Source organism: Rhinoraja longicauda, chromosome 25, assembly GCF_053455715.1.
Source record: "Rhinoraja longicauda isolate Sanriku21f chromosome 25, sRhiLon1.1, whole genome shotgun sequence".
NCBI lineage: Eukaryota > Metazoa > Chordata > Chondrichthyes > Rajiformes > Arhynchobatidae > Rhinoraja > Rhinoraja longicauda.
The window spans coordinates 14470311-14490413 of record NC_135977.1 but is presented as its reverse complement, the minus strand read 5'-3'; the positions used below and the strand labels follow the sequence as shown (position 1 = coordinate 14490413).

Sequence of the window (20103 nt, the reverse complement as noted above, 5' to 3'; positions counted from 1 at the left end):
GGTACATAAAGTGTATTTTTTTCAAACAGTAAAACAATTGAAATTACTAGTATGTATACACCCTGCAAGAGGTAGTTGATTTATGCTCACGTTCAGGCAGTAACACTAACCTGAGTCTTCACTCTTACAGTGTTGACGGCGAAGTGTGTCAAACTCCTCCTCCTCATGTTTTATGATTCTGTAGAGGGTTATCCAAGGCAGCACTGATGACACATGGGGTTCTTTGGCATCTTCTGATATCCCCATGCTGCTGTCAATTATCTATAACAGTACAAAAACTCCGGTTAATATTCATAATTTCCGCAGTGCACAATCATACCACTCTGGATTGGTGTTCACTTCTACGGAGAACCCGTCAGAGCCAAATACATCACGCAGTTGATAATCCAAGACCTCATGTAGCTGCATCAACTCCATAAAAGTGCTTTTAGTGTAGTACAGCAGTCAATAAAGGGGCAAAGAACTCATGCGAAAAATCCACATCTTGTAGAAGCCAACATGGATCAGCAATCACAATGGCCACTGATCTGTAACTCGGCTAGATTCTACAGAAATATGAGTAATTAACACTTCACTCGTATCTCAAATTAACATTGACCTTTATCCTTTCACCGAAACGAATAATTGATTTCCTTTTAAGTTGAATGATGACAACATCGACAACAATAATTTTCATTTATGTAGTGCTTTTAGTGTGGCAAAATATACATCACTTCACAGGAATATTGTCAAACAATTGTTAAAGAAAAATGGACCCCATAGGTTCCAATGATAACATTTGTAGAGAATAGGGATACAAGAAGCATTCCATGGCTAAAAGAGCCAATTGGAAAAGGATGACAATAGACAATAGGTGCAGGAGTAGGCCATTCGGCCCTTCGAGCCAGCACCGCCATTCAATGTGATCATGGTTGATCATTCTCAATCAGTACCCCGTTCCTGCCTTCTCCCCATATCCCCTGACTCCGCTATCCTTAAGAGCTCTATTGAGCTCTCTCTTGAATGCATTCAGAGAATTGGCCTCCACTGCCTTCTGAGGCAGAGAATTCCACAGATTCACAACTCTCTGACTGAAAACGTTTTTCCTCATCTCCGTTCTAAATGGCCTACCCCTTATTCTTAAACTGTGGCCCCTTGTTCTGGACTACCCCAACATTGGGAACATGGTTCCTGCCTCTAACGTGTTCAACCCCTTAATAATCTTATACGTTTCGATAAGATCCCCTCTCATCCTTCTAAATTCCAGTGTATACAAGCCTAGTCGCTCCAGTCTTTCAACATATGACAGTCCCACCATTCCGGGAGTTAACCGAGTAAACCTACGTTGTATGCCCTCAATAGCAAGAATATCCTTCCTCAAATTTGGAGACCAAAACTGCACACAGTACTCCAGGTGCGGTCTCACTAGGGCCCTGTACAACTGCAGAAGGACGTCTTTGCTCCTATACTCAACTCCTCTTGTTATGAAGGCCAACATTCCATTGGCTTTCTTCACTGCCTGCCGTACCTGCATGCTTCCTTTCAGTGACTGACGCACTAGGACACCCAGATCTCGTTGTACGCCATCTTTTCCTAACTTGACACCATTCAGATAATACTCTGCCTTCCTATTGTTACCACCAAAGTGGATAACCTCACACTTATCCACATTAAACTGCATCTGCCATGCATCCGCCCACTCACACAACCTGTCCAAGTCACCCGGCAACCTCATAGCATCTTCCTCACAGTTCACACTACCACCCAGCTTTGTATCATCTGCAAATTTGCTAATGGTACTTTTAATCCCTTCATCCAAGTCATTAATGTATATTGTAAATAGCTGCGGTCCCAGCACCGAGCCTTGCGGTACTAGTCACTGCCTGCCATTCTGAAAGGGACCCATTTATCCCCACTCTTTGCTTTCTGTCGGTCAACCAATTTTCTATCCATGTCAGTACCCTACCTCCAATAGGTCCGTTTCACGATATACAAGCACTAGACAGGAAGAAACCGTCTCTGGGACGAGACCTACCCAAATCAAATGAGGAAAAACATCCAGGCAGAAATGATAATCTGGAAACCAGAAGGTTTTAAAATGTATAAATCTTTCTAAGGGCGATAGGTCGTTAACAAATATAACATTGTCTGAAAATGAAAGATGAGGGTAAAGATCTCACAATGGTCTGTGGATTAACAAACATTTCTCAATCATCCCCTCAGTACTGAGGATTAATTGCTTCCACTCACAGATTCTGGCTCAAGTGAGGCAGGTGTTTCTTGATTGGTGTGAATGCAGGTAATTTGGAAGGTGGTGCTCTCCTTTTACTTCTTGAACAATAATGAACATTGACTTCTCCAACTTCAGATAGACCCTGCTTTCCCTCTCTATTCCCTCCCCTTCCCAGTTCTCCCACTTGTCTTCCTGTCTCCGACTGCATTCTATCTTTGTCCCGCCCCCTCCCCTGACATCAGTTTGATGAAGGGTCTCGACCTGAAACGTCACCCATTCCTTCTCTCCCGAGATGTTGCCTGACCCGCTGAGTTACTCCAGCTTTTTGTGTCTACCTAGGATTGACAGATTTTTGGACAAGAAGTCAGTCGAGATGTAGAGGGTTAGTGCAGGGAAATAGTTAAGTAAATGAATGAAAAGTGCATTTTAAAGGCACATCTGCACAAAGATAGAATTTCTTAAGTTGAATAATAGCTAATAACCCAGAAATTGGCAAAAATAGCAGCTGATGCAGCATCTGTGGAGAGACACGGAGAGAGTGAAAATTCTTGGTGGCACCCAAGACAGATGCATTGGAGTTGGATGAACTTACCTAACCAATTCCAAATATACAATGTCAACCTTTCCGGTTTTCTTTTCTTTTACAAATGGACAACAATACAAGTTTCACAATGTTGAGCCATTATTCAAATGAAAACAGAACATAATAAACCAAATGGGTACCAGAAAGAAGTAACAGTGTAGGAAAGGTGATTTTAAATATCCAGTTGAACCAGATTACTTTTGGATGAATGCAAGCAAACAACAAAGAAGCAATAAACAATTGACTGCAATTGAAATGGATACGTTGCACTAAACAATAGGCTCTTCTTACCTGGATGAGATTGTTGGCAAATCTGATAAAACAAGGGTTCATGGATTGTTCCTCCAGGATACTGCTATCACCAGACAAAGAATAGTCAATCCCAGTCAACAGCTGAGTCACTGTTGAAACCCACTCTTCCTTTGCGGATGAAGATGATACATTGTTCATCTGTGGAATGGCTTCATTTAGGGCAACTTCAGAACACTCCAAGCACTGTCTGTAATCTTTCAGCTTTAATAGTGAGTCCTGACAAAAAATGAGAGTAGGAAGCCATTCACCAAACTGAGGATGTTATTTGGGAAGCAGTGGAGTAAGCAGAAACAGAATGAACAAAGCTTTCCAAAATGAATTGTTACCCCACAGCTAATACAAATATAAGGAGTAAATTTACACTGTTATATCATTTGTAAGCTATTTGGTTAAAATATATTAGTACATCTGCACATTATTTAATGTTTTAGAACTCTTCCATGTATTTATGTTTATATCACCACTATTAATCTATTTGTAACACTCATTAGTTTAGTTTATTTCATAGATTCAGCAGCTCTATGTTATCCCACTTTCTCATCCCCTCCCTACACAGTATGGGCAATTTACAGAGGGCAATTAACCGACAATCCCACACATCTTTGAGATGTGAGAGGAAACTAGAGCACCTGGAGGAAACCCACGTGGTCTCAGGGAGGATGTCCAAACATCGAATCCGTGTCTGCGCTGACAGGCAGCAGCTCTACTAGCTGCGCCATTATGTTGCCCCATTTTAAATCCACAACAATGTTATTTATATCCAAGGCAATGTTTAAAAAAAATGTTTGCCATAGTATCAGCCCCAAAATCAATAATAAACATGAATTGCGACACATTGACTCAAAGTTATAGCTTATTCAGGATTTTCACATATGGAAATCCACTGCACATTACTCAAAATGGTCAATTTCTCAGATCTGTTCCTAACAAACAATCCTTATGTTACTTCTCCCAATTAAACCGACTGATGGTAATCATGCACAGACTCGTGTAGTATATAGGGTGGGAAGAGGAGACAAGATACAAGCCATCTTTGAGCAGTCAAGGAGCAATCTCATTGACTCACAAAGTAAATCATTTTTATAGTCAAAGGATATTTAGCGCCTTCTGTTTATGACCTCTGTAGTGCCACCTAAATTTCCAAATTGTTGATGTACCATATCTGGATTACCTGCAGCAGGAGCAGCTGAGCAGGCCGCTCAGGGATGGAGGTAACAAATTCGAGAGGCTTTGTTCGGCCAATAGCACCAAGGGACAATGTGGGTCGCAGCAGCTTCACAACCTGATCATATTCACCCATCTCATACAGTCGCTGAACCTCCTCAAGACTCTGGCATCTCTCAAGTGACTTGAGTTTTTTATCAATCTGGTATGGATAGAAGGAAAAGAATAGAAAGTACCATTTCATGACTAAACATCGGCGAATTAACAGTTGACACTTCTGCTATTGTTACACAATATTTTCAGTACAGTAAGTAAAGCTTTGTACCTCTTCCAACGATATGGCAGAATCCACGTGTAAATTCGGCAGTCTGATAGTGAAACTGTCACCATTCCTGCTGCCCACCTTAATCCCCATGGAACTGCAAAACAAACTAGTGCAGATATCATAGCTCTCCAGAGCTTGTTCCATATCACCCTGTGAACAAATACATTGAAACATCAAATTGGTGGGTTTGAATCTTCGTCAAGCTTCGTGAACCACTTCATAATACATGACTGCTCACAAGTTGACATTATTACAATTATTGGCACGGTCACGGTATACATTATTCCTGTTCTGCACAACATCTGATCTAGCAGGGCAAAAAAAGAGCTGTCTTTGGTCAGTATATATTTAATATTATAATCAATTCTTTTAAATTTGTGTTCCAAGAATAAAGACAATAGGATGCTGGGAAACAGATTTAACTGTTACAGCCACTGTGTGGCCTTCTCATGATCAGCAACAAAATGGGAGGTGCCTGAACTGCAAGATACCATCTTTTTATAGCACTCTTCCTGAGCTAAGGGAGGCAGAGAAGTCTCTCTGACTAAAAGAAGAATTTTGCTTTCCATCTCCTCTTTCGTGCCAAGATTGCCAACCATTAGTTTCTCTGGTCTCAGACAGCCCAAATTCAATAAAGAGAAGGAAAAGGTTCTTGCAGCTGTCGAGGCAGCGTTACCCACTATCCCTCATTTAAATGGAATTTTCAAAGTGAACCTGGATCAATTGGAAGAATTAATTTGCCTTTACCATGAGCTGAGAATTAGAAAACTAGTATTATTGAACTCGCCATACAAGCAGTTCTTTAACCCACAAAATACAAACCTGCAATGCCATGAATCTAGCTTTCAACCAGTACACTTGAACAACAAAAAATAGCCAGTCATTCTCAAACAGATCCCTCTGCGAGGAAGTGAAGGCCAGTTGAATCAGGTCCCCCAAATAATGGCTTCCCGGAAAATCAGGCCCCAGCTGTGCAGCTGTGTTACTGGAGGTACATTTCCGAGGAGAAACTGGAGTAAAAAAACAACAAACACATGTAAAAACTAAAAATCATCGTCATACCACACAAAAGCAGGCCCTTAGACCCAACTCCTCCAGGCCCCATACAAGATGCCCCCATACCAAGATGCCCCATACAAGCTAGTCCCATCAGTCTGCACCTCCCCAATATGTATCATTCTTAACCTTTCTTCTCAACATAATATCGGCACAATATTAGCCACCCTCCAGTCTACCAGCACCTCGCCCATATCTAATGATGATTCACCTATCTCAACCAGGACTCCTGCAATTTCTTTTCTAGCTTCCCATGGTGTCGTTGGATATACCTGATCAGCCCCAGGAGACTTACCTAATTCATATGTCCCCTCTCATCCTTCTAAACTCCAGTGTATACAAGCCTAGTAGCTCCACTCTTTCAACATACGACAGTCCTGCCATTCCGGGAATTAACCTAGTGAACCTACACTGCACTCCCTCAATAGCAAGAATGTCTTTCCTCAAATTTGGAGACCAAAACTGCACACAGTACTCCAGATGCAGTCTGACTAGGGCCCTGTACAACTGCAGAAGGTCCTCTTTGCTCCTATACAACTCCTCTTGTCATAAAGGCCAACATGCCATTAGCTTTCTTCACTACCTGCTGTACCTGCATGCTAACGTTAAGTGACAACACTCCATAGAGCCTCGCCATTTACTGTACAAGTCCTGTCTTGGTTTGCCCTACCAACATACTACATCTCCCATTTATCTGAATCAAACTCCATCTGTCATTCCTTGGTCCATTGGACCAGTTGATCAAGGTCCTGTAGCAATCGTAGATATCCTTCTTCACTGTCCACTGTCCCACCTATTTTAGTGCAAACTTACTAACCATGCACATTCACATCCAAATCGTTAATATAAATAATGAACAGCATTGATTCCTGTGGTACATCACTTTTCACAGTTGTTGAATCATCTTTAACGTGTAGTTGATAAAATAGACCATTGTGACTAATAGTTTTCAAGTAGCTGGGTCTCAGAAGCAATCCCCATCCAGTTATCTAATCACATACGGTTGAACTTACTGCCAACGTGCAGGCAGCAGTGATAAAGGAACTATCTTCAGATAAAAGATGCCCATTTTGTACTCTAAGTTGCTCGTGATGGTTGAGCAAATACTAAGGATTAGATAAATGTAAGTGACATTGTAGATATTAAAGCTGAACAAATGATTGTCAATATTCAATTATTACATGGAAAATAGGTGCAGGAGTAGGCCATTCTGCCCTTCGAGCCAGCACCACCATTCAATATGATTATGGCTGATCATCCAAAATCAGTAACCCGTTCCGGCTTTTTCCCCATATCCCTTGATTCCCTTAGCCCTAAGACCTAAATCTAACTCTCTCTTGAAAACTATGAAGGCGATGCTGTGAAGTTAAATGCTTTATACCTGTGGTACTTTTGGACTTAGTCAGAAGCCACTGATCGAGCTGTAGTTCCATACACACCAGGCACATTACCATCATATCCTGAAGATAAGAGAGAAAAATTAAATATTCTAATGTAAAATGTCAAAGCCAAAATGCATAGAATAGTTACTTAATACAAAATTATGAAAATAAGGTTTGTAAAAATTACTTTGTCATTCTCAGTTATGCATTCAATTTGACTAAGTGCGAAACAACCTTAAACCTGTCACACGAGTAATTATATCACATGTTACCCTAATTTTAGTGCTTCTTTTGGGAATTTACATTAGAAAGCAAGTGTTTGGATAAATCAGGCACAGCACCAAGCTCCTCAACACCGTGTCATATGTGAAGTGCTTAAGCAGCCTTGAGATTTGTAAAATAAAAATTAAATGATAATGTGTACACAAATACAAATATTCAAATTACACAGCATTTCCAGTCCTACCGCTGAACTAGAGACCCAGAGTGTAATCTCAAATGTTATTAGGCATGAAGCATGTCCAAAGGTGACCGAGCCTTAAGGACATACTGAGATATATAGTGTTTGTATGGATAATGCTCCTATGATCCAAGGTAGAATTTCTTGCTAAGCTAATTGGGAAATTACACTCATTTGAAAGTTAATTTTCCCTTTAATAATTTACTCTTAAATTTTCCTCGTTCAATTAGGATAAACAAAACTTAAAATTCAGCCATAAACAGAATTCAGAGTTAGCGGGCATCAAGGAAATCGTATTTAGTTTACAGTCACTATCATTCACTCCTACTTTTAGAATCTGCAACAAAGGAACATTTTCTATTTTTGCAACTCCTACTGCACACAACAATTCAGGAGAAACAAACGTGAGGGCTCAGTGAGAAAAATAAATTGCTTCAAGTTACTCTTTAAAAGATTATTTCCTGCTACATCTAGGACTATGCTCCATATAGTTTTGCATAACCCTACAACCATAGAGAATCGCCATCTATGAATATCTCAGAGTATGATGGATATTTTATTCAGTCCAATGCTTAAATTTCAACTGAAACTAATGACATGGCCACCATTCAAAATGTGCTCCAAAACATAAAAACTATGCAATATCTTTAAGATAGTGATTTAAAGTATTAGTTAATGTTTGTAATACTAGACAATGCTATTACTATAACTGTAATATGAGACAATGCTATTATTATATCTGTCATACGACCTGATAAAAATATTGGGAAGAAAAAGTTTCAGCAGTAGCATGGAAAGTAAGTACTTCTTTCCGCACAGTTCCCAACTTTATACGACTTTCAATACTAAGTACTACTATTTTTAAAGGAGTGGAAAATTCTGTCTTGCAAAGTTATGGTAGTAGCAATTAATTCTAGCATTGAATAAAATATGTACAGCTAGCCTTCAAACTAAGCTCAGCAGCCAGCAGCAATCAGCAGCAGCCAGCAGCAATCAGCAGCAGCAGCAGCAGCAGCAGCAGCAGCACCAAGCTGTGTTGCTTGGGAAGTATTGTGTGGGGATAGTAAGGAGTAAGACCTGTGTGATCTCCCGGACAAGTTTCAATCGCCTAGCTTGGGGTCGGAGAGGAATTTCCCGGATTTTTTTTTCCCAAATTGGCCTGGGTTTATTTATCTGGTTTTTCGCCTCTCCCAGGAGATCACTCAGTTCTTTTGGGTGGGCGGTTGGAGCGGTTGGAGCAGCGGCCGGGCGGTAGGTTTAGAAACCGAGCACGGGGCTTTGTTTGGGGAGTATGAGTGCCAGGGCAGTTTATTGTTCTGGGTGTCGGATGTGGGGAATCTGGGAGTCTGATAGTCTTCCAGACATCCACATCTGCGCCAGGTGCGACGAGATGGGGCTCCTAAGGGACCGTATTAGGAACCTGGAGGGGCAGATTGATGACCTCCGTCTGGTCAGGGAGAGTGAGGAGGTTATAGATAGGAGTTACAGAGAGGTAGTCACTCCAAGACCACGGGAGGTAGACAAGTGGGTCACGGTTAGGGGGGGCAAGGAGCAGAGGCAGGGACTAGAGAGTACCCCGGTGGCTGTACCCCTTGGAAATAAGTACTCCTGTTTAAGTACTGTTGGGGGGAACAGCCTACCTGGGGGCAGCGACGGTGCCCGGGCCTCTGGCAAGGAGTCCGGCCCTGTTGCTCAGAAGGGTAGGGAAAGGAAGAGGAGAGCGATAATAATAGGGGACTCTATAGTGAGGGGGTCAGATAGGCGATTCTGTGGACGCAGTCGGGAGACCCGGATGGTGGTTTGCCTCCCTGGTGCCGGTGTCCGGGATGTGTCTGAGCGTGTCCAGGATATCCTGAAAGGGGAGGGAGAGGAGCCAGAGGTCGTGGTACATATAGGTACGAACAATATAGGTAGGATAAGGGAAGAGGTCCTGAAAGGAGAATTTAGGGGGCTAGGAAGAGTTAAAAAAAAGGACTTCCAAAGCAATAATCTCAGGCTTACTGTCTGTGCCACGCGATAGTGAGAATAGGAATAGAGTGAGGTGGAGGATAAATACGTGGCTGAGGAACTGGTACAGGGAGCAGGGATTCAAGTTTCTGGATCATTGGGACCTCTTCTGGGGGAAGTATGACCTGTACAAAAAGGACGGGTTGCATCTGAACCTGAGAGGAACCAATATCCTGGCGGGGAGATTTGCTAAGGTAATTGCGGAGACTTTAAACTAGTACGGTTGGGGGGAGGGACTCAAACACAGATAGCTAATAGGCAGTGTGTGAGGCAGGAGGCAGAAAAGGGAAACACTCAGACCCAATATGTAGGAGAGAAAGAAGTGAAAAGAAATAAACTGAGAATAAGAAATGATGGGTCCCTTAAATGTGTATATTTTAATGCTAGGAGCATTGTAAGAAAGGTGGATGAGCTTAGAGCCTGGATTGGCATCTGGAAGTATGATGTTGTGGCGATCAGTGAAACAAGGTTGCAGGAGGGTTGCGATTGGCAATTAAATATTCCAGGATTTCATTGTTTCAGATGTGATAGAATCGGAGGGGCAAGAGGTGGGGGTGTTGCATTGCTTGTCAGGATATCACAGCAGTGCTTTGGCAGGACAGACTAGAAGGCTCGATTAGGGAGGCTGTTTGGGTGGAACTCAGAAATGAGAAAGGTTTAGCAACATTTATAGGGGTGTATTATAGGCCGCCAAATAGGGAACGAGAATTGGAAGAGCAAATATGTAAGGAGATAGCAGATATTAGTAGTAAGCACAGAGTAGTGATTGTGGGTGATTTCAATTTTCCGTATATAGACTGGGAATCACATTCTGTTAAAGGGCTGGATGGTTTGGAGTTTGTAAAATGTGTGCAGGATAGTTTTTTGCAGCAATACGTAGAGGTACCTACCAGAGAAGGGGCAGTGTTGGACCTCCTGTTAGGAAATGAGACGGGTCAGGTGACGGAGGTATGTGTTGAGGAGCACTTTGGGTCTAGTGATCACAATGCCATTAGTTTCAATATAATTATGGAGAAGGTCAAATCTGGACCAAGGGTTGAGATTTTGGATTGGAGAAAGGCTCATTTTGAGGAGATGAGAAAGGATTTAAAAGGAGTGAAATGGAACTTTTTGTTTTATGAAAAGGGTATAATAGAGAAATGGAGGATATTTAAAGGTGAAATTTTGAAAGTACAGAGTCTTTATGTCCCTGTTCGGTGGAAAGGAAAGAATAATAATTTGAAAGAGCCGTGGTTTTCCAGGGAAATTGGACACTTGGTTCGGAAAAAGAGGGAGATATATAATAAATATAAGCGGCAGGGAGTAAATGAGGTTCTTGAGGAATATAAAGAATGTAAAAGGAATCTTAAAAAGGAAATTAGAAAAGCGAAAAAAAGATATGAGGCTGCTTTGGCAAGTAATGTAAAAGTAAACCCCAAGGGGTTCTACAGATATGTCAATAGCAAAAGGATAGCGAGGGATAAAATTGGTCCATTAGAGAGTCAGAGTGGACAGCTATGTGCTGAACCGGAAGAAATGGGGAGATATTAAACAATTTCTTTTCTTCGGTATTCACCGAGGAGAAGGATATTGAATTATGTGAGGTAAGCGAAACAAGTAGAGTAGTGATGGAAATTATGAGGATTAAAGAAGAGGAGTTACGGACACTTTTGATAAAATATAAAAGTGGATAAGTCTCCAGGTCCTGATAGGATATTCCCTAGGACATTGAGGGAAGTTAGTGCAGAAATAGCAGGGGCTATGATGGAAATATTTCAAACGTCATTAGAAACGGGGATGGTGCCGGAAGATTGGCGCATTGCGCATGTTGTGCCTTTGTTTAAAAAAGGTTCTAAAAGTAAACCTAGCAATTATAGACCTGTTAGTTTGACGTCTGTGGTGGGAAAATTAATGGAAAAGATACTTAGGGACAATATATATAATTATTTGGATAAACAAGGCCTGATTAGAAACAGTCAACATGGATTTGTGCCTGGAAGGTCATGTTTGACTAATCTTCTTGAATTTTTTGAAGAGGTTACCAGGGAAATTGATACGGGCAAGGCTGTGGATGTTGTCTATATGGACTTCAGTAAGGCATTTGACAAGGTTCCACATGGAAGGTTGATTAAGAAGGTTAAATCGTTGGGTATTAATAGTGAGGTTGCAAGATGAATTCAACAATGGCTGAATGGGAGATACCAGAGGGTAATGGTTGACAATTGTATGTCAGGTTGGAGGCCAGTGTCTAGTGGAGTACCCCAAGGATCTGTGTTGGGTCCACTGTTGTTTGTCATTTACATTAATGATCTGGATGATGGTGTGGCAAATTGGATTAGTAAATATGCAGATGATACTAAGATAGGTGGTGTAGTTAATAATGAAGTAGAGTTTCAAAGTCTACAGAGAGACTTGGGCCTTTTGGAAGGGTGGGCTGAAAGATGGCAGATGGAGTTTAATGCTGATAAGTGTGAGGTGCTGCATTTTGGTAGGACAAATCAAAATAGGACGTACAGGGCAAATGGTAGGGAATTGAGGAATGCAGTGGAACAAAGGGATCTGGGAATAACTGTGCATTGTTCCCTGAAGGTGGAATCTCATGTGGATAGGGTGGTGAAGAAGGCGTTTGGTATGCTTACCTTTATAAATCAGAGCATCGAGTATAGAAGTTGGGATGTAATGTTAAAATTGTACAGGGCATTGGTGAGGCCGAATCTGGAGTATGGTGTGCAGTTCTGGTCGCCAAATTATAGGAAGGATGTCGACAAAATGGAGAGGGTACAGAGGAGATTTACTAGAATGTTGCCTGGGTTTCAGCACTTAAGCTACAGAGAGAGGTTGAGCAGGTTGGGTCTTTATTCTTTGGAGCGTAGAAGGTTGAGGGGGGACTTGATAGAGGTTTTTAAAATTTTGAGAGGGACGGACAGAGTTGACCTTTGAGAGTGGGGAAGATTCCAACAAGGGGACATAGCTTCAGAATTGAGGGACAAAAGTTTTGGGGTAACATGAGGGGTAACTTCTTTACTCAGAGGGTGGTGGCGGTATGGAATGGGCTTCCGGTGGAAGTGATGGAGGCAGGCTCGATTTTATTATTTAAGAGTAAATTGGATAGGTATATGGATAAGAGGGGATTAGAGGGTTATGGTCTGAGTGCAGGTAGATGAGACTAGGTCAGGGAGAGTGGTCGGCGTGGACTGGTAGGGCCGAACGGGCCTGTTTCCGTGCTGTAGTTGTTATATGGTTATATGGTTATATGGTTCACATGGTTATGTTACAAAGAACAACTCCTCTTTTCAAATGTAGCATGCTTAAATACGGGCTACATTAAAGGCTCTGGAAAAATAAGGATGAAAATTACGAAACATTACCATGCATGTCACATCAAAACATATACTGTTTTCTGAATATATAAGTATGAATTCCATCTCTGGAACGGTCCATTAGCACAATCTAACTTACCATAAAATGCAGGTGGGAGTGGAATACATCATTGATGGTAATTCAATACAAACAAAAGGAAAAGTATCCAAGGTAATTAGAACTATTAAGTTTGATGTCAATACCTTGATGTGCTGGCTGCTGCACTCTCGTAGGATAGGATTAGGCAGGCTGCTGCAGTGTTTTCTCCAGCTGTTGTAAATTGAAAGAACAACCTCTGCCAATCTAGGTGGCCATTTTGCCAAGAACTTCTGACCAAGTACCTTTAGATATTTTAACATCAGATCCAGTATTCCACCATTCTTCAGATTGTTCAGCAAGAACTTGTGAACATCTTGCTTTTCTATTTGTTTAAAAAGAAAGCTGCTATTACCAAGATCTACCAATGATGAATCTATTACCCTGCATTAAGTATGGTCCATTTCATTCTGGTACAAAATTTAGTTTGAAATGTGAAATATACATAATGAAAAAATGAAAATTAGCAATCAAACAAATGTTGACAAAGACAGCCATTGTCAAGATGTATTAATGATTTAGAAAGGGATTTCAACATAGTATCTCCAAAAATGCAGACAACGCAAATCTAGGAGAAATTAGAATGATGCAGAGAAACTCCACAGTGATTTAGACACGTTGAAGGAGCAGCCAAATATGTGCCAATTACAATACAATGACGATAACTGAATTTAATCCATTTTGGTGGCAGATTATTTTCTGAACGGCAATAGATTGTGAAAGAGGGACGAAAAATGAGACTTGGGTAGCCCTGGTCAGCAATTGATGAAAGTAAACATGCAAATACAGCAAGCGTAGAAGAAGGCAAATGGAACAGTGGTCTAAAAGGTGAAAGGAGTCCAGGAATAGGCAACCCTGTCTAAAGATAACAGGCAAGCCATGCAAGACAGGGATGAGGAGAAATGTCTTCACCCAGAGAGGGATGAACCTGCGGAACTCTCTCCCACAGAATAATGTATTTTTTAAAATTTTTTATCAGAAGATATTTGAAGCTGAATCATTAAATAGAGCCATCGATTGTTTTGAAACAGGGATGGAAATTTTAAAAGCAAACTTTTACGTAGGCATGTCAATACAGATTAGCAAACACTAGAGGTGAGGGGTCATTATAAGTTGTGGAATTATATTATTCTGACCAATTTAGCAAAGTGGAGAACTGTTTTCAAAAATTATAAAATACTGTAACATTCACATAACTCAACAAATTCCCAAGTTGCTGCAGGAAATAAAAACGGATTACATATGTAAAGGGTACAAGCAGTGAAGATTACTCACGTGGAACTGTTCTAAATGAATGACAAACAAAAAATGATGATCTGGACTTTTTTAAAAAATCTTAAATCACTTTCACTTTCAGCTTTTTGGGGACTTATTATGTGGACAAAATATTGAGCCAAAATAAATCAAATCCATATTTCTAATCTGTAACCATGACATACAGGCAAAAATATCACAGACTCAGTAATACTTAACCTAGTGGTTACAAAGCCAATCAACATAATGCAACAAGACCATCAACTGTTAGAATTAGTTGTGAAATTATTGAGAGTTTAAAAAATTTGGAACTGGCGGCTCATGTTTCCTCCCACATTCCCAAGACATGAGAGTTAGTGGGTTAAATAGCCTCTGTAGGTTGAACCAGAAGTATTTGTGACTCGTAGAATCTGAGGAGAATTGATAAGCATGTGAGAATAAAAAATTAGATTAATGTAGCGAGTGATTGATGGTCAATGTGAACCGAAGAGCCTGTAGAGTACTGTGTGACTCTATGAGAAAAAGCCTGAGACCTGGTGGTGATGTGCAAAAGTGCAGAAGAACAAATCTCAAAGCAACTCTGGCCTGAAAACCTACCGAATTCCATGAAAGATGAAGGGTCAAATTGCATTCGATAAGGGCCCATTAGTTGTTGATTTTCCTTTTTCAGTTCTGTCTGTACTTCAAAGGTGCTAAAAGCATCGTCTTCATCCTCCAGTTCTATCCTCTTCAGCCTTGTAAGAGAACAGAAGTTAGCATGAATTAGTTGTCTTATTAAAGTAGTAATGTGTATAAAGGATGGATCACAGGAGATACAAGAAAATAAGAAAAGGAGTATGAGGACATCATCGGTCTCTTGAGCTTCCTCTATCATTCAGAGAGCATGACTGATCCAGCCTTAGCCTGAACACTGATTTCCCATGCTCTCCACATACTCCTCAATGTCCCCTGTAGTTCAATTGTCTGCACATCTCCACCTTGAATACATTCCAAGTACCTAGCTTTTTGAAAAGATGTGACATTGATTTACATGACAAGGATGTTTAAAGTAAGACTGCAGAACTATTGAGGATTAATTATATTACTAAAAAAGGTTGAAGGTGAGTACAAGATGAATGGAAGCAGATCCAGGTGGAAGGCAGGAAACCAATCATTCATTCATCATGTGATTGAAAGAGTAACTAAGTGAAATTGTAGAAATAAGCAGCTTAAAGAGGACGGGTAACTCTTGTCTTACAAATCTAATCGAGCTTTTTGAGGAGGTCACTAAGTAAATTGCTGCAAGCAGTGCTGCAGACATTGGGGTTACATGGACTTCAGTAAGATTGTTGACAAGGTCTCATGGAAGGCTGGTACAGATGTTTAAGGCAGAAGGGATTTGGGGAGTGTTGGATCCGCGCTTGGCTTGGTGATAGGAGGACAGTGATGGATGGTTGTTTCCCTCAATGGAAGTCTTCAACAGATGATGTGCTGCAGGAATCAGTCATCAGATTTCTGTTATTTGTAATATATATATATATATATATATATATATGTATACAGCTTGGATGAGAATGTAGGTAGTCTGATTAAACAAAAATTGGTAGTCATTGATAACATAGACAGTTGTCCAAGGACACTGCAGGTCATTGTTCAGCTGGAACGTGGGCACAGCAATAACTGATGGAATTTAATCCAGATAAATGTACGGCGATCATTTTGGATAGTCAAATTCTGGTAGGATATAGAGTAAATACCAAGGTCCTGAAGACAGGATAAACAGAAGGACCTTTGGGTGCAACCCCAGAGCTAGCTGAAAGCAGTGAAACAGGTGGATAGGGTGGGGAAGAAGGCATTTGGTGTGTTTGCCTTCATTGGCCAAAGCATTGAGCTTGAGAATTGGAATGTTCCAGCTGTACAAAATGTCGGTTAGATTACATTTGGAGTACAGTTCTGGGCGCCACACAACAGAAAGAATGTGGCAGCAGTAGAGAAAATGCAGATGATGTGGCCTGAAATGGAGAGCTCTAGAAGTAAGAAGAGATTGGATAGGCTGGGCTTAGTCTCCATGGAATATAGGAGACTATGGGGTAAACTTATATTGGGGTTTATATTATGAGGGGCATAGATAGGATAGCTGAATCATTTTCCCAAGGGCAAGAGCCTAGAACTGGAGGGCATAGGTTTAAAAGAGGGGAGATATTTAAAGGAGATCTGAAGGGTGATCTGATGGTTTTCTGAAACGTAATACCAGAGGAGGTAGTGGAAGCAGATAAAATTACGTTTAAAAAACAATTAGACAGGTACTTGAATAGGAAAGGCATAGATGGTTACGGGCTTAATGTAGGCAAATGGGATTAGCGGAGATAAGCATCAGTCAGAAAGTCGGCTGGAAGGTTTGGTTTTATCCCCACAAATCTATGATAATTTAGAGAACCAGTTACCGTTAAGCATGAGAGCAACTTGTCCGAATTTTTGTCTTCATGGCATTGTGTTTCTCTTTATTTCTATCATCGTATGAAAGACTGACTTTACTATTGTGGCGGCGCAGCGTAAGCAGCAGCGGCTCACCTGCAGTCCGTTTGTCTTTTGTGTTTTTGTTGGTTTTTTGTCTTAATTGTACTTTAGATGTGATAGGTTTTTTTGTGGTTGTGTACTATGTGTGTGGGGGGGGGAACTGTAAAATTGGCCTTCCAAACGGAGACGCGACTTATTTTTCTGGGTCGTGTCTCTGTTCCCACTGCAGCCTACCATCGGCCAAACACCTGGAGCTGGCGGCCTCCTGCTGGGACCACTTGGGACATCGGAGGCTGTGGTGGCGCTGCGAGTGCGGCTGCGACTCGCCGTCGGAGGCTCCGGCCGCGGGCCACGTGGATATCGGAAGCTCGCAGGCCCCTGGGTGGGGGCCGATATCGGGAGCTCTGGCAGCGGCAGCGTCTTCGCCCGCCCCGAATCACGGGGCTTGGGTCGGCCTACTGCGGACCTTTCACCGGCCGCGGGATTTTCTCCACCCGGCGGGGGCTTCAATGTCGGGAGTCCCGACCGCCGCGACGTGGCAACTTCAACAGCCTGACCGCGGGAGAAGACGGCAGGGGAAGAGAAAAGACATTCTGGCCTTCCATCACAGTGAGGAGGTGACTGGAGGAGACTCACTGTGATGGATGTTTCTTTTTTTTGTTGTTTTGTGTTGGTTTGTGATTGTGTGTGTCATTGCTTATTTTTATTGCTCTTATTGTTGGACTGTGGGTAATGGAATTTCGTCCAAAAGATTTGTTTTTTTTGGATGACAGTAAAGGCTATTCTGATTCTGATTCTGATTATTGTGATGCTATAGCGAACAATGCTGAAAGGTTACTCATCTTGGAGGCAGAATACATTGGAGTCACTGGATTGATCCTGAGGGGTCGTGATACGATTAGAGTCTAACAAGAATTGGTGTATGTCACTGGTGAGACAAGAGTCAATTTTATTAAAACATACATAATTCCAAACATGATTGACAGAGTAGATGTCAAGGAGCTGTTATTACTGACCGAGGATCTAGAACCAGAGGGGGATTGGCTCAGGAATGATAGGTCAGAGAAGAGTAAAGACATTTATTAAAGAAACTTAGAGGAGTTTTAAATCTTTGGAATTCTGTCCGAGTATGGTATGCGTGGTCAGGCATATAAAAAAGCTCAATAGATTCTTGGAAAAATCAAGATGAGGCAGGAAAGTACAGAATCAACAATGATCTAATTGAGTAAAACACAAAGCGCTGGAGAAGGGTCCTGACCCAAAACTTTGCATGTCCAGCTCTTCCACAGATGCTGCCTGACCCACTTATCAAAGTATCAAAGTGAAGTACTTTGTGCTTTACTCAAGATTCTGGTGTCTGCTGTTTCTTTGCTTTCTATGACCTTACTAAATGACAGAGCAGATTTGGCGGTCTACCGTGCCTAATCTAATTTCTATTTTAGTTGTTTAAAATACACAGTTGACAGCATCATGAGCAAATCATCGACTCAAAATGTGTGTCCATTTCCTCCATTGATGTTGCCTGGCCCACTGTTCACCTAGGACTTTGTGTTTTGCTCAGGATTCCAGAATCTGCAGTTTCGTGTGTCTCCATTTGACCCTTATTAGATATGCCATGACTGATTAGAATGCCATAACTAGGAACCTTCTTAAAATTGAGCTGAAAGTCACACTTCAAGGGACTATGGATTAAACAGAAGATACAGATTGCAACTAAAGCAGGTGGAGGAGGGCTGCCACAAGACTCTGCTTCCCCTACTTACAAGACTGTACAGCAGCTGTTTGTCACTACAATGTAATGTGTACATTTACACAAAGATAAGAGTATGACTCAGCAACAGATCCCTTTTACACTACATTATGGCACACAAATTACTGGGCCAGCCTCTGTTGTGCTAACACATCATTGAGAATATTTGATACTTGCTTCAAAAGTAACAACATTTTTCACAATAAGGGCTGTTATACCTTGATGGCAGGAACTTGACCAGCAGTTCCTGAAAGTCAATTTTCTCTTCTTTCTTACACTTGGTGTTTCTCACTCGGGCTGAGCGCCTCTTAGCCGGCTCCCCAACCTCATCAGCAGTCCGCTTCCTCTTGGAGCCTTTCTTGGACTTGTCCATGATTAAAGAGTCTGCTTCAACAGGAAACATTCAAGAATGACTTACAGAAGCAACAGGGTTGGCATTTTACTACAAGGATTTTGCTACATTGATCTGAAAAATAAAGCCATACTTCACAACCAGCAATTGATTATACGATTTACTGGTAGTGATGGTGAGTTTAACACAACTAGTCCAAGATAATCGTCAGTCAATGATGTCCGATGATTGGAACTTCAAGATATTGACTGCCTATTATCATTGTTTATTGTGAATGATCCCTTAACGTATAGGAAAGGCAGATAAAATGGTGAAGGCGAGATACAGAAATGTTTCATTACTGCTCAAGTTGTGAAATATAAGATCAGAACGGTTATTCCAGAACCAAAATAAAAAACTAGTTAGGTCACAGCAGTACAGTGTACATTCTTAAACACTGATGGAAGTATAACAATATTGAGTAGTCTGGATGCTATCATCAGAGATTATAGTGGAGATTTATTAGGGTACTTCCATGATTGAAGAATTATAATAAGATGAGACTACTAGCTTTTCTCTGGAAGTCTAAAGTCAAAGAAATCTTACTTGCCAATAACCATTTGTGGATCTTGAGGTGAGTAGAGTCTTGTACAGGATCTGCAGGTATTGCCACAAACAGAGGAGCCTAATGGAGCAAATGGATGAGTTCTTGCTTTGTTGTGGGTTCTTTCCACTGCTTAAGCTTGGTCTCCACTTACTCCTATCATGGAGAGTCAAAGTGCTCTGACAGATTGAGCAGTCTGGTGCAAGGAATGTTCATGAGTCAGGGAAAGTATTTGTTTCAGGAGCCTGATGGCAAGCATGCATTAATCTGGCTCATCTATCAAATCTGACTGAGCCTATTCAGAGCCTTAGTGCTGGGGATGATGGCCTGAGGGAAGACATTGATGTTGGTTCACTTGTGTTGCCAGCGGATTTGGAGGATTTGGCTGAGACAATATTGGTGGTACCTGTAGGAGCCATTTATGCTTAATTCAGTTATTGTCATTGTGTTATGCTATGTTTTAATATTTCTAGTTTATGTCTTTTTTGCCTGCTTGTGGGTGTGACTTAATGCGTAATTGGGAGTGTCTAGATGGGGGGAGGCTAGTGTGTCGACAGAGGTTGTGAGTCAGTTTAGACTCGGAGGATGGTGAGCATACAGTTCTTTACCACGCGCTCGTACCATACGCTTGTATCATCTATATTTGTAAGAACCACACGGTAATAACTGCAAGATTTCTAGTTATTGTTTGAAGAAGAAACAGTTGATAAAGTACGGAAACTGATGAATTAC

General features: G+C 41.3%; 1 protein-coding gene across 4 annotated transcripts in view; it reads right to left on the bottom strand.

Moving 5' to 3' along the window:
* Nucleotides 1–20103, bottom strand: part of cabin1 (calcineurin binding protein 1) — a 220037-nt gene that overhangs the window by 174182 nt on the left and 25752 nt on the right. For 3 of the 4 annotated variants that reach the window (XM_078421329.1, XM_078421331.1, XM_078421332.1), the window contains 9 exons: nucleotides 18655–18823; nucleotides 14788–14924; nucleotides 13044–13261; nucleotides 7034–7112; nucleotides 5419–5606; nucleotides 4597–4746; nucleotides 4279–4473; nucleotides 3087–3323; nucleotides 111–261 (listed from right to left, as the gene is read on the bottom strand). In XM_078421329.1, coding sequence (XP_078277455.1) covers nucleotides 111–261; nucleotides 3087–3323; nucleotides 4279–4473; nucleotides 4597–4746; nucleotides 5419–5606; nucleotides 7034–7112; nucleotides 13044–13261; nucleotides 14788–14924; nucleotides 18655–18823 — 1524 coding nt within the window. The remainder of the gene's footprint in view (nucleotides 1–110; nucleotides 262–3086; nucleotides 3324–4278; nucleotides 4474–4596; nucleotides 4747–5418; nucleotides 5607–7033; nucleotides 7113–13043; nucleotides 13262–14787; nucleotides 14925–18654; nucleotides 18824–20103) is intronic. The other variant, XM_078421330.1, reaches the window with a different exon arrangement.